The sequence below is a fragment of the Salvelinus namaycush genome, chromosome 13 (genome assembly GCF_016432855.1).
Source record: "Salvelinus namaycush isolate Seneca chromosome 13, SaNama_1.0, whole genome shotgun sequence".
In the NCBI taxonomy this organism is placed as follows: Eukaryota; Metazoa; Chordata; class Actinopteri; order Salmoniformes; family Salmonidae; genus Salvelinus; species Salvelinus namaycush.
This window is the reverse complement of record NC_052319.1, coordinates 9,665,704-9,678,986: the sequence shown is the minus strand read 5'-3', so window position 1 is coordinate 9,678,986 and position 13,283 is coordinate 9,665,704. Positions and strand designations below refer to the sequence as shown.

The 13,283-nt window shown below is 40.8% G+C and overlaps 1 protein-coding gene across 1 annotated transcript in view; it reads right to left on the bottom strand.

The window, feature by feature from the left end:
* Positions 1-2,703: 2,703 nt before the first annotated feature.
* LOC120057755 (protein Wnt-10a-like) overlaps positions 2,704-13,283 on the bottom strand; it is a 21,985-nt gene continuing 11,405 nt past the window's right edge. Inside the window, exon 4 of the mRNA XM_039006230.1 lies at positions 2,704-3,165. Within this exon, the coding sequence (XP_038862158.1) occupies positions 2,704-3,165 (462 nt within the window). The remainder of the gene's footprint in view (positions 3,166-13,283) is intronic.

Sequence of the window (13,283 nt, the reverse complement as noted above, 5' to 3'; positions counted from 1 at the left end):
AATTAACAAAAAATGATGTTTATGACCAAAATCACAATATCTGTGTTTATAAAACGTGGCTATCGACTTTGCCACTTCTGCATGCTTTTGTGGCACAGTCGGTGCCACGCAGGGCTACGGGCCAGAATGTTGAGGGTTTGACAACCACCTCGGACAGCTAACTCTCCCTGCCTGTTCCATTAGACCTACACTACGATCAGAGCCCGGCTGCAGACAATGATCAGCTAGGGGGAAATCCAATTTTCAAGATTTTGATGCTATATTTATAATTCTATATATATAAAAACATGTTTTTCACCAACAGGTTTCTGTACCAATGCACCACAACCAATAAGCAAAGTAGACCAACTTCATGGTTTGCGTTTTTAACACCACAATCTGCAGTTTGGATGCTGGAATGGTATTTTGGACGAATGTGCGCAAGTAGCCTAAAGGAGGCTTTTGAAGTAGCCTAACCAGATTAAAACATTGTGACCGGTTGTGTTTATGCCAGACATAAAAGGTAATACATTTTAACAGTGAAATGACAAATATTTAGGCTATATTGAAGCGTTAGGTTCTAGGTGCGCGAGGAATAGTCGCTCAGATCGGAGAGAAGGCAGAGCAGTGTTAAAGGGACACATTGGGATTTTGGCAATGAGGCTCTTTATATACTTCCCCAGAGTCAGACGAACCTCTTGGATACCATTTGTATGTCTCTGTGTCCAGTTTGAAGGAAGTTAAAGGTCGTTTTGCGAGCCAATGCTAACTAGCGTTAGCACAATGACTGGACGTCTATCCCGAAGTATCCTTTTAAGCTTTCCTGAATAACTGGGCCTGCTGGGAGCATATGTGGCTCCAATATTATAAGACAACTTGAGAGAACTGATCCAAATGAAATTAATGGAATGAAATGTTCAAATAATAGGGCTTTTTCAAATGACATTTTCATTGCAGTTTATAGCCTAGAGCATGAATTTTGTACTCACTTGAAAACAATAATGCAATTATTCATTGCATTGTGGTGTTGTAGGCTAGTCTAGGAAGGGTAATTGTATTGTTCCTAAACAAGATCAATGCGGGAGCTTTTAGAGTTGCGTGTCTCATGTCTTCACTGTTCTTTCATGCACCCGGCGTCTCCTCTTATATTGAAAATTGGTGCTGATTTGAATGATTTTATGTGTGGTATGATTGCTACTTAGCATATATCAGATCTGGATAAAATTATCCGCAGGTTAACATTTTCTGTCATGAATCTTGTTCTGGAGTTAGCTCTGCACTAGCTAGCACAGCCATAAAGTCATAAAATCTGATTTTAAACCTAACCCTAAACTTAACCCTAACCTTAACTACACTAACTCTAACTCTAACCTAAAATTAAGACCAAAACGCATTTTGTTTCATACATTTTTACAATATAGCCAATTTTGACTTTGCAGCTGGCCAATCTAACGGGACATCACTCAGTTCTGCCTTCAGGACAAGACAATATACGCCAACCTGCAAACGATCCACCTACCACTATTGTCACTATGAATGGTGGATAGATAGCAGTATAGACAGTTAGACTGGTAGACTATATCAACCTGTGGTATAATTAACGTGCGGAAAAGCGTAGTGCATAAGGGAAGTACCAAAACACCTTGATAGGGGAAGCACAAGCAGATGAGGACATTTGGCTAGGATGGAAGAAATCATAAATTAAAATCTGCAAAAGGGCGAATGTAAACCAGAGAAAAAACGCACTATACCCACCCCTGTGCCCAATAGAAAAACGCCCCTCCCCTATTTTGGACCACAACCCAGTCAATTTCTAACTGTCCATTGAGTCAAACCTATGAGATAACGGTAGTGCTTTATAACATTGACTAGTAGTGTGAAGGCAGGGCTATAGATGACCCGATTTTGCATAGACCAACCAACTGGCCCAGTCATTTCATTGTTTCAGCCTTCCAGACATGAATCAGCTCCACCATTGACCTCGGGCTGTTTCTCATGTCCATTCTGTGTACTGTAACTACTCATGTCTCTATCGCTTGATCCTCTGATCCTCTGTCTTCACAGCTCCATCCATGCAAGAGAACACCCGCAACAGTCAACACTCTAGTCCACATTTCCTGTTTTTTTACCAGTATGGACAAATGTACTGTTGTGAGGGACACGGTAGCCATTTTGCAGAGTGACATCTAGAATTGGCACATTTTGTAACCTGAAACATTACAAAACATTTGAAATTAGTTGGCATGGTTAACCTGTCACTCTGCGTATAGCAAGAGTAGATGTAACATTCTGGAACAATCTCTAGCTTTTCCCAACTGCTGCTTGTCTTCTTCTTCTTAAATTACCGGAATCCCATGCAGTTGTTTTAGTCTAGAGATAACAAAATCCGCCATTTGTCATTTTTGAGGAAGCCTTGTTTAAATAAATGAGTGCTCAGTTATCAATATTATTCAAAGTATTTCACTATCTTTAATCTAATTTATCCTAAAAACACTTTCTGAGATGAAAGGCAGTGCAGATCCAGAGTCTCTGAACTATGTTGGTTGGACACATGCTGTGCACACATTGATTGTACACCTCTTTGAACTGGCTATATTCCAGTCTTGTTTTCGTGCGATCCATTCTACTAATGGAAATGGCAGTCCATTGCAAAGGGAAGGGGTGCATTGCAGTCTTTCTCTGTTTAAAAAAAAGGTAGGTATATTATTACATTTCTGCATTTCTTCATTTGCAGACACTGACCCACTCTGTTATTCGACACTCTTCGCAGACCACGTAACAGCACCAGTGGAACTTGCAATTGCATCGTTCACTGCGGGTCTGCTGTAAAATGTTATGGCCTCGCCCGCAGCAGAGGCTTTCACAGTTGTCCATTTCGTGACTTGTCTTGTTACAGATCCTCCCTTGCGTTCCGGCCGAGTCGGACCGCAGATCCCTCTCGCAGAAGTCCGGGGACTTCTCAAAGTAGACCAGCTCGTTGAGTCGTCTGTGTGTGGGGTGGTGGGCGTGCTCCAGCTGGCCCGTGTTCCTGTTGTGGGCTTTGATGAGGGTGGCTGTGTGGAAACGCTCCTTGAGCAGCGAGCCTACCACCCTGAACTCCGGTGTGACTTGCCAGCAAGTCTTCAGCTGGCAGCTTCCTGATGTCCCGTGACATTTGCATTTCCGTCTCATGTGGTTCATCACCACCTGCACAGAGGGGAACAGGGAACTGCATGTTAACATCCTCCTGCATCCCATCCTGTAGTAGGACACATGTTCCCTCATCAAATTAGGCAAATGAACTAGACTGTGATTAGACTCCTTTTTCATTCTACAACTGGTAACATTTAGGACTTATAATTGTCACTAAAGTAATTGGCCTGACTGTTCTGCAATCATGTTCAACAGAAATAAACTTTATCTACACCATTTCTCACTCTAAGGTGGTGGAACTCCCTTCCACTTGATCCTGGACCCCTCTCCCAAAATGAGGTGTGTGTGTGCTTCATATTGCTGAGTAACCAATTAGTCATAAAAAAATGACAGGCACCACAAATATGGAGGTAGAGTAGCACTAGCCTAATATTGAGCGGTTTTGCGTGGAATAACTGACTCGCCGAAGCTGTACTGCAGTAGTGTTCTTTCATGACAATGTCAAGTTCGCATCCCGACTGAGGATGTCCCTCCGACACTCCCAGACCTCCCATTCTCTCAACAACGCACTCATCTGTCAGCCTGAGTTATAAACTTTTAGATCCAATTACCAACAGGAAAAGGGGCCACCCTCAGCACTGACAGATGCTCCTTACACCCACCCCTATCAACAGCACGAGCACAAACACACACCTTCAGCACTCACACATTCTACTCTCTCCTAGGCCTCTACCCAGCTGCCCTGGGACACACACACACACATGAAGACGATTGAAAACAAGTTTAGTCTGCTGAAAGCCAGAGGATTTACGTTTCTACTAGTACAGTATGTGAGTCACAGCTGAAACGAGCTGGGGTGAAACTGGACTATTTAATGTGCTGGCTTCTCTTTCTTTGTTTTGAGATAGAATCTGCTGAAGAGCGAGGAGATCCCGAAACGTTTTTTCCCTTTGGATAGAAACGAGTTGAAACCCACTTTATTATTCAGCTGTGTTCTGATCCATTAAACAGAGCATTCTGACGGTTTGAGCCGAGGACATGGTCGTAGCCACTCTAAGACTAAAGGTCATTTTGAACAGTTGCCAAAGCAGATATACTTTGTGAAGAAGCAGGATTTCTTTTTTTAAGGCATGGGTTTGTGTGCTGTGGGTTTCCATTTCAGGGCCTCTTGTGGGTGTTCCCATTGAATAGAGAGAAAGTGCTATTCTGTGTGAATGAGAGTTGGAGAGTGATAAATTGACCCACTTGAACCATCCATTAGGAATGATACGGAAAGAGAAACAACACCTGATCTCACTGGGGCCAAAGCTAACAACTATTGATCACAGCCCATTCAGACCAAATATCACAAACCTGGCTAAATACTTTAATGCTTTGTTTTTACATCAGCGCATTGCGTCCCTGAACTGCATCCTTCTGGCTTTATACACACCCTGTAATTACACAACAGTAACCCACTTAACCCTTTAGATACACACTGAACTGGTCTAATTGTATCCTTACTGTAGTTTATTTAATGAATTCTCACAATCAACTGTCTATCTAGTAAGATTTGTTAACTGAAACCTCAGCGCTGTTCACAGTTTTGGGAATGGGACCTGCCTGCTCATGCCATAAGTGGCCCGACATGACATGAGTGCTGTGATGATGATCAGATCAGCAAGCTTGTTCCCTTTATTCCACGCCGTGTCCAACCACGCACCTGGGAGCATGAGCTGAGTCCACGTGCTGACTGACGAGAGACGCTGACAGTGATTTAAAGAGCCCTTTTGGATACGGAACTGACTGACTGTGTTTTAGAATCTCACTCATAGGACCAGCGGCTAGACAAGCCTGGAGGGGAGAACAGAGATCAGAGTACAGGAACTGTCTGATGCTCATATCTGTGTCTGCCATCCACTGATTAGCAACTCCCAAGTCCCAAATGGCGCCCTACTCCCTATATAGTGCGCTACTTTTGACCAAAGCCGTATGGCCTATGGCAGGTATACTAAAGTACAATTTGAAAAAGTGAGGTCACAAATATTTCCTAGGTGGCAAAGGTCCGGATGGATATTGTCATTTATCGGCGTAGTATAACAAACCCCCCCCTCATGCGACCCCAAACTGTTCAAACTGTTCCCACCCCCTCTTTTTGTCAGAGAGAACATTTTGCAATTTTAAAAGCTCCTTCCCTGCAATTCTACACATTTTGTCATGGGGCGGAGAGAACATTTTGCAGTTTAAAAGTACATTTTCTGCAATTCTCAACAGGCTCAGAGACAGTTTCTATCTACAAGACATCGCAGTGCTGAACACTTGAACTGGACTGACCACCTGCACTGACCCGCCACACTTTAGTACACATGCACTCACTCACGCACACACCCACACAGATATACAATCATCCACACGGCTCAAAATAATTTCTGGAACGGAGCAAATGGAATGGCATCAAACACATGGAAACCATGTGTTTTATGTATTTGATACCGCTCCACTAATTCCACTCCAGTCATTACCACGAGCCTGTCCTCCCTAATTAAGGTGCCACCAACCTCCTGTGACACACACACACACATATACATTCATGCTACACATCACAACTGTTCCTATCAGACTCCCCCTTCCCCAAAACAAGTGTAAATATTGGACTATAAATTGTGCATTCCTGTGGGGGTACCCGCGGTCCGTATTGAACCCGTTCTGGGTCCGGATACGGACCGCGGTCCGCCAGTTGAGTATTGCTGGCCTACAGTGTATAGGGATGCCATTTGGAATGCAACCTAGCCTAACACTGGTCTCATTACTGACGCTCACTGCTAACACTGCCTGTCTTGTACAGGTCTCACTCTATAGCAGGGTTCCCCAATAGGTGGTACGCAGGTGATTTTATTTAATTAAAACATATTGGACATAAAAGACAGTAAACTTTTTCCAAATGTTGTTGTGTTAGAGCCTGAATTTAAAATTGATAAAATTGATATTTTTTGGGTCACTGGCCTACACACAATACGCAAAAATATCAAAGTGAAATTATAAAAATAAAAAAATTGGACAAATTCATTAAAAATGAAAAAAACGAATTGGTTTAACAGGTCAAATAATAAGTTGCATGGACTCATGGATGTCTTCCAATGCCTCGCAAAGAAGTGCACCTATTGGTAGATGAGTAAAAAAAGCAGACATTGAAATTCCCTTTGAGCACGGTGAAGTTATTAATTACACTTTGGATGGTGTAACAATACACCCAGTCGCTACAAAGCTACAGGTGTCCTTCCTAAATCAATTGCCAGAGAGGAAGGAAACCGCTCAAGGATTTCATCATGAGGCCAATGGTGACTTTAACAGTTACAGAGTTTAATGGCTGAGATAGAAAACTGAGGATAGATCAACAACATTGTAGTTATTCCACAATACTAGCATAATTGACAGAATATATAGAAGGAAGCCTATAAAGAATACAAATATTCAAGTAGCACTGCAAAAAATATGGTAAATTCTTTTACTTTTTTGTCCTGAATACAAAGTATTATGTTTGGTGCAAATCCAATACAACGCATTACCACTCTCCATATTTTCAAGCATGGTGGTGGCTGCATCATGTTATGGGTATGCTTGTAATTATTAAGGACTGGGGAGTTTTTTCAGGATAAAAACATTTACGGAATGGAGCTACATGTAAGCAGAGGCAAAATCCTAGAGGAAAACCTGGTTCAGTTGCTTTTCACCAGACACTGGGAGATGAAGTCACCATCCAGCAGGAAAATAACCTAAAAGTCCAAATCTACACTAGAGTGGCTTGCCATAAAGACAGTAAATGTTCCTGAGTGGCCGAGTTACAGGTTTGACTTAAATCTGCTTGACAATCAATGACCTGAAAAGATCTGCCGGCAAAGATCGACAATCAATTTGACATAGCTTGAAGAATTTAGAAAAGAATCATGTGCAAGTGTTGCACCATCCAGATGTGGAAAGCTCTTAGCGACTTACACAGAAAGACTCACAGCTGTAATCGCTGCCAAAGGTGATTCTAACATGTACAGTATTGACTCAGGAGTTGAATACTTATCTATTCAAGATATATTTGTGTTTTATTTTTCATTATTTGTTTTAATAAATGTTTTACTTTTTCTTCATCTTTGACATTATTTTATGAGTATTCTGTGTAGATCGTTGACAAAAAAATGACAATGAAATCCATTCATATTTGTAACACAACAAAATGTGGAGAAAGTCAAGGGGTAAGAATATTTTGTGAAGGCACTGTATCTGTTTGGGATTCTTGCTGTCAATTTGCGGTGTACAAATGATTTATAACAATGTTCCGCCCCTCCGACTCCGCTCAAGGAAAAATCGTCCCAAGGCTGAATTTAATTGGGGACCCCTGCTCTAAATTATATTCACACAATAATCCATCATGTTTACAACAGATACTATATTATACATGGTAATCACTGTCAGATGATATAAACAAACAATACATACAATATTTACAGCAATACCAAAGGCTGCTACCTCTATTACAACTGTATCATCTTAGGAAAAAAATATAAAACGATTCTTTGGCTGTCCCCATGGGAGAACCCTTTGAAGAAACCATTTTGGGTTCCAGGTAGAACCTCTTTTTCGTTTCATGTCGAATCCTTTCCACATTAGGTTCTACCTGGAACCCAAAAGGATTCTTCAAAGGGTTCTCCCATGGGGACAGCCAAATAACATTTTTTTCCTAGTGTATCGCCTCGATTTGAATGCCCTCTTATATGAGGAAACATTAACGTCCAACTACACATGGTCATATCCTCCAAAGGCGTCTATCTCAGGCCTTTGACTGTCAGTCTCACTGAAAAGTGTGTGTTACATATGTAGGTCTTATAAACTAACACTTTAGTTATGCAAAGAAAAAAACATGTACTTTGAAGTATTTGCCCCCAAATTCATTGTCAGACCACCGTTAGAAACACACATCTGGGCTGTTTTAATTGGGGAAGAGTGAGACAGACTCCTCTATAAACCAGCCTCAGACGAAGATCAAATAAGACATATTGGTAGCAGAGTAGGACCACAGGCAATACTAGGTATTACATGGTCTATGGTATTACATGGTATTACATGGATATCATAAGGTGAATGCACCAATTTGTAAGTCGCTCTGGATAAGAGCGTCTGCTAAATGACTTAAATGTAAATGTCTACAGAGCACTCAAACGCTTCACTATGTCTCTGTCCCAAAAACAGTGCAGGACCCTGGTCAAAAGTAGTGCACTTTATAGGGAATAGAGTACCATTTGTGACACAAGCCTTGCTCCTTCCTTTATCAAATGCTGTGTCTGTTTAATATTGTCATCATTCTTAATCCCCTTATTCCTGTCATCCTCATTGTGTCATTAAAAATGGGATTTAATAGTCTATTAAAATGTTATGACCTAAATGACTTCTGTTGACTGTCTTACTTGTGAATTGTTACTGGTATGTTGTCTGTCTTCAATGGGATTAACAGTACGATAATGACTCAATGTTTAGCAAATATGACATTAAATTATGAAGTTAGCTACAACTACTAAGATATTTGTGCTAAATATATCTGTCCTGGAATCGTAAACAGCCATTTTTACGAATGAAGTTACATCGCACGCTGCTTTATGTCGTTCCATTCAAAGACATGTAACAGCAACCATAAAGGGATGTGAAGCCACGATTTCAAAGAATATAAACAAACCCACATCGTATTAAGTTTCAGCATCACTGATGCTGAAATCAAACACAAGTCATCAAAGAACGGTTAAGATGGAGACACGCAACAATTGACACTAAACAATCCTTTAATCTCAAAGCAATAAGGAGACCAAATGAGAACCTTCCACTACACACCAATCATGTGCAGGATTACTCTCTGTTAATTGTACACAACATTCACCGATCCAATTTGGCCTTCCTAGTAAAATTTTACCCATAACAGTTTCCACCTGCTGTGCTTTAAACATTTGTTCTGGAGGCCAATGGAATGCTCCCTCTCCTCAGATGATGCTGCATGCCTCTAATGGAGATCCAACAGGCAACCATTAAGGATTTACAAAGGCCAGACCAAAAAGTCACAATGCACACAGTCAATGTGTAATAAGCTCTGCTACATATTAGAGAGAGAGAGAGGAGAAAAAAGAGCATCATTAATCTAAATATACAATTGTCACTCACAGCACCAGACGCTCAAACAAGCTATCCCGAAGGTATGAAGAAAGGCTCAGTTTGTGTTGTCATGAAATTACCTGCATTTACATGTAAATGTGTCCGTCTACGATCTTAGCACGTTGCTCGTACTCGTACTCGCTATGTGAAATGATGGCAGCATTTGTGGTGGGTGTGCAGTTCCAATTGAGTGATTCCAATGAAAATATTGTTGAAAGGAATCTACTACCATTGCAAATGTCTCCATGTTGTCGACAGCCACTGTAAACATTTAATCATGCAGCGGGAACCTCAAAACTATGTTCCGATCAATCATGACATCATTATACACAAACATACTGCTGTGCAAGGGCGTAACTTTGTGTTGGATATTGGGGGGTAGGGGTCAGGTTCAGGGTCAATAGGGTTTCCCTCTAGGGGGGTCTGGGGGCAACGCACCCCGGGAGATTATTTTATATATATCTATATATATATAGTTGTGAAATTATTGTTTGAATTTTGAAGGTAGAATACATCCAAAAATGTCCTGATAATTTGGTCAATATACCCCAAACACAACTGAAACGCCAATATGTTTCTATTTTACTTTAAACTGTGTTGTTACTCTTCACGGTTCAGAAAATCACCACCACACCCCTTCTTTTTTTAACTACATTTAAATGTCAAAACCCATTATTCTATTTGTGTACCCTTCACCACGGGTCAGATCTTCAGTCTCAATTAACTTAAATGCGCCAAATACCTGTTTTAGCTTGTCACTTCCAGAAATTCAATTCTGGCATATTGTTTTCCTATCTTTGGTATCCAGCTTTTCCTGGTGGATATGACACACGACAACATGGTTCAGTCTGCTTTGTGTCATTGTTGAGCACAGCCACGTCTTCACAACCAAATGACAACTAAATGAAATCAGAATGCAGGCAACAGCATTTGTTATATCACTTGGGATACATTCAGAATAGATGAGGAGTTGAACCGAATGTTCCAATCTGTGTGCAATGTAAATTGCTGTGCAATGTGCTTTACCAGACTGCCTTATAACTCAAATTACAAATTTTCACCTGTTCATTCTCTTCCTGTGCCTCAACATGGGCTGTGCTCTCACTCTCTCTACTGACTGTCTCTGACCCCTGCCATGACAACCAAATTAATTCAGAATAAAAGGAACAACTGTTTTGTTATAGTAATTGGGCTACAATCAGCAAAGATGAGGAGTTGAACTGATAATGCCTTATAACTCAAATTCTCACCTGATGACCTGTTCGTCCTCTCCCTGCCTCAACATGGGTGGTGCTCTCCTTCTCTCACTCTCTCTATTGCCTGTCTTTGAACCCTGCTATAATCATATGACCAAATACCATTATCACATACAAAAATAGCTAGCCTTAACAATGATGGGGTTAGCTTATTTACATGAATTAGATTCTGCTTTTATTAGCTAAATTATTTATTTACTGTCTGGCAATAGGTATAGCTAGCTAGCTGACTACATAGTGCCAGTCTATTATTAATGGTACAGTAGCTAGCTAGCTATGTAGCCATTCATTAATTTACTTACAGTCCTCTGCACTTCCCTCAAAAATCGTATGTCCTGCACTTTTCTCTTCTTTGGCATTGGCACCTCCATTAAGGGCACTAGCTATTTTTTCACTAGAGTGAACACTGACTACAGTTGAAAAGGGAAAGATCCAGATACTGTGGTGCTAGCTTTGGTACTAGCTTAACTAGCTAGCTAACGTTATCCTAGCTAAAATAGCCAACCTAACATTGCATCACTCGGTATAAAACAATTTTTACACAAAATGATGTCATAACCAATAGTTCGCTAGTTACACAACAACATAGGAATACATTTATGAAATGTTCATGAACTTTTACTCAATTTAAACTTTCTAAACATTCATACATTGGAGCGCAAACACCACAAAGAGAAAGAGTGAGAGGGGAGTGTGCGATGCTGAGCTGTAACTGCAGACCAAAGAAATACAATGCAGACCGATGAAAAGGGAAATTACGAGAAATTGCAAATTTCTATTTTTCTTACAAGCAGTACTCAACTCCTTTTCCCTGAACCTGCCAGCTGCCTATGGGGACCAACCAAAATGGTATTTGGCAATGGGGGGGATCCAATCATAAAACGAGGAACTGAGTCACTGTTGTGCAAAGCAACATAAATCCAGTAGCTGCCTGGCGCTTTATAGTAGGGAAGTGTTTTCCAATCAATTAAACTCATCATGGTATATTATCGGGGGGGGGGGTCACGACCCCCCTTACCCCACAAGTTACGCACCTACTGCTGCGAAGTAAATTTTGCTAAACGATTGTTTAAAATAAAGAAAAGAGAAATTAGTCAGAATGAGAGGGATGTGCTTTTAATTATATATCTTTTTAAAACTTTTCTCCACTGATACACTTCTCTGAAATCTGTATTTGTGGGGAAGGAAGGGCGAATCTCTTTACTTCCCGCCCTGTTTGATGTCTAAAATCTTTTGCTGGGTTTAAACATCTGTTTCCAAACAGCCAGCAGCCACTAATTAGAGCTTTTAACAAGACTGAACGTCGTGAGAACCAGAGGGTGGGCATGAGGCGACATGTATACACCATTTCTTTTAGGGGAGGTGTTGGGGGAGGTGGTAGAGGGTATGAGGTATTATTTGAGACCTCACCTGTCAGTGTTTTCGTTTTGATTTGGGGGGCTTTCTGCTCTGTTTGAAGAAATCAAGGCACTGCCCTGGCTGCATTCATCTAACGATGCACCACTCCCTGAGTCATACTGTACCTCTGATGTCTCTGTACACTACTTCAGTATATTACATTTACACCTTCAATTGTTTTCTTCTCCCAGTGTAGAACTCATTAAAGCATTGATATTTTGAGGTGTGCTAAGAAAACTGCACTCCACACGCCCAGAGCATTGTGCAACCTGACCTGAGAGACGACTAGCAGATGCACAGACTCTGCAGCATTGAACGCTGGTCAAATCTGTGTCAAAACACAGCTCAGATACTCTACACTGAGTTCATTGACACGGTTCACAATAAACTCAATTCCAACTAGATGTAATAGAGCTTTACAGAAATACATTTGAAGATACAGCTCCTTTAAATGACACAGTGCAACTGCTGATTGACGTTCTTGTGAATCTACTTGTAATGGAAGTTTTTGTTTCAAACTCATGTATGTTAATAGTGCCGGTTTTCTTGGCTCTCCTTGTGATCCAAGAAGCTGTCTCCAAAAAGCAGTTTTGACAGTTTCAAAGCATTTCCCAGTAGCAGCAGGTAACGTTTCTAACACAATCAGCTACTGTTGCCAAATAGGCCTCCTGGCAAAAACAGAGCTTCAATGTGCCCAAACTATGAAATCTTCCCTGCAACATTTCACCCTGAGTGTCAAATATATCAAAAGTCAGTAGCTAGCTATGCCTTTCTATCTTCCTTATGTTGATAGATTTGTGTCAAAACACTGCAGCTTCCTGAAACCAAAGGGTTTTATATATAAAGGGATTTATGCTATGCTATGGACAAACTCATGGGTCACTGTGTAGGGCCGAGCATGGCTTTATCATGCTGCACATGAGAAGCATGACTATCATCTGAGGCTCTCTATCTATCTTTCTCTCCCTGCTTCGCTAAGTAACTCCACAAGTGTGTTTTGTCTGAATAATCAAGGAAACCAGAAGTAAACTGATGGAAAGATACAAGACCGAATTACTGAGGAGGAAGCGTAGAACAATGAGCAATTTACTACTCCTTTTGATTATGGCAACAGTGCTGCCTGGGAGCATACAGAACTTATTGCTGTCATTTAAATATCAGTGTCCAGTGCATCAATAGTAACAATAGGTAGTAGAAGTAGTAATATTACTAGTATTAGTAGTTGTAGTAATAGTAGTAGTAGTAGTAGTACTCGTAGCTGCAGTAGTAGTAGTTGTTATTGTTGTAATAGTGTAGAAGGAGTAGTAGTAGTAGTAGTAGTTGTAGTAGTAGTTGTTATTGTTGTTGTTGTAA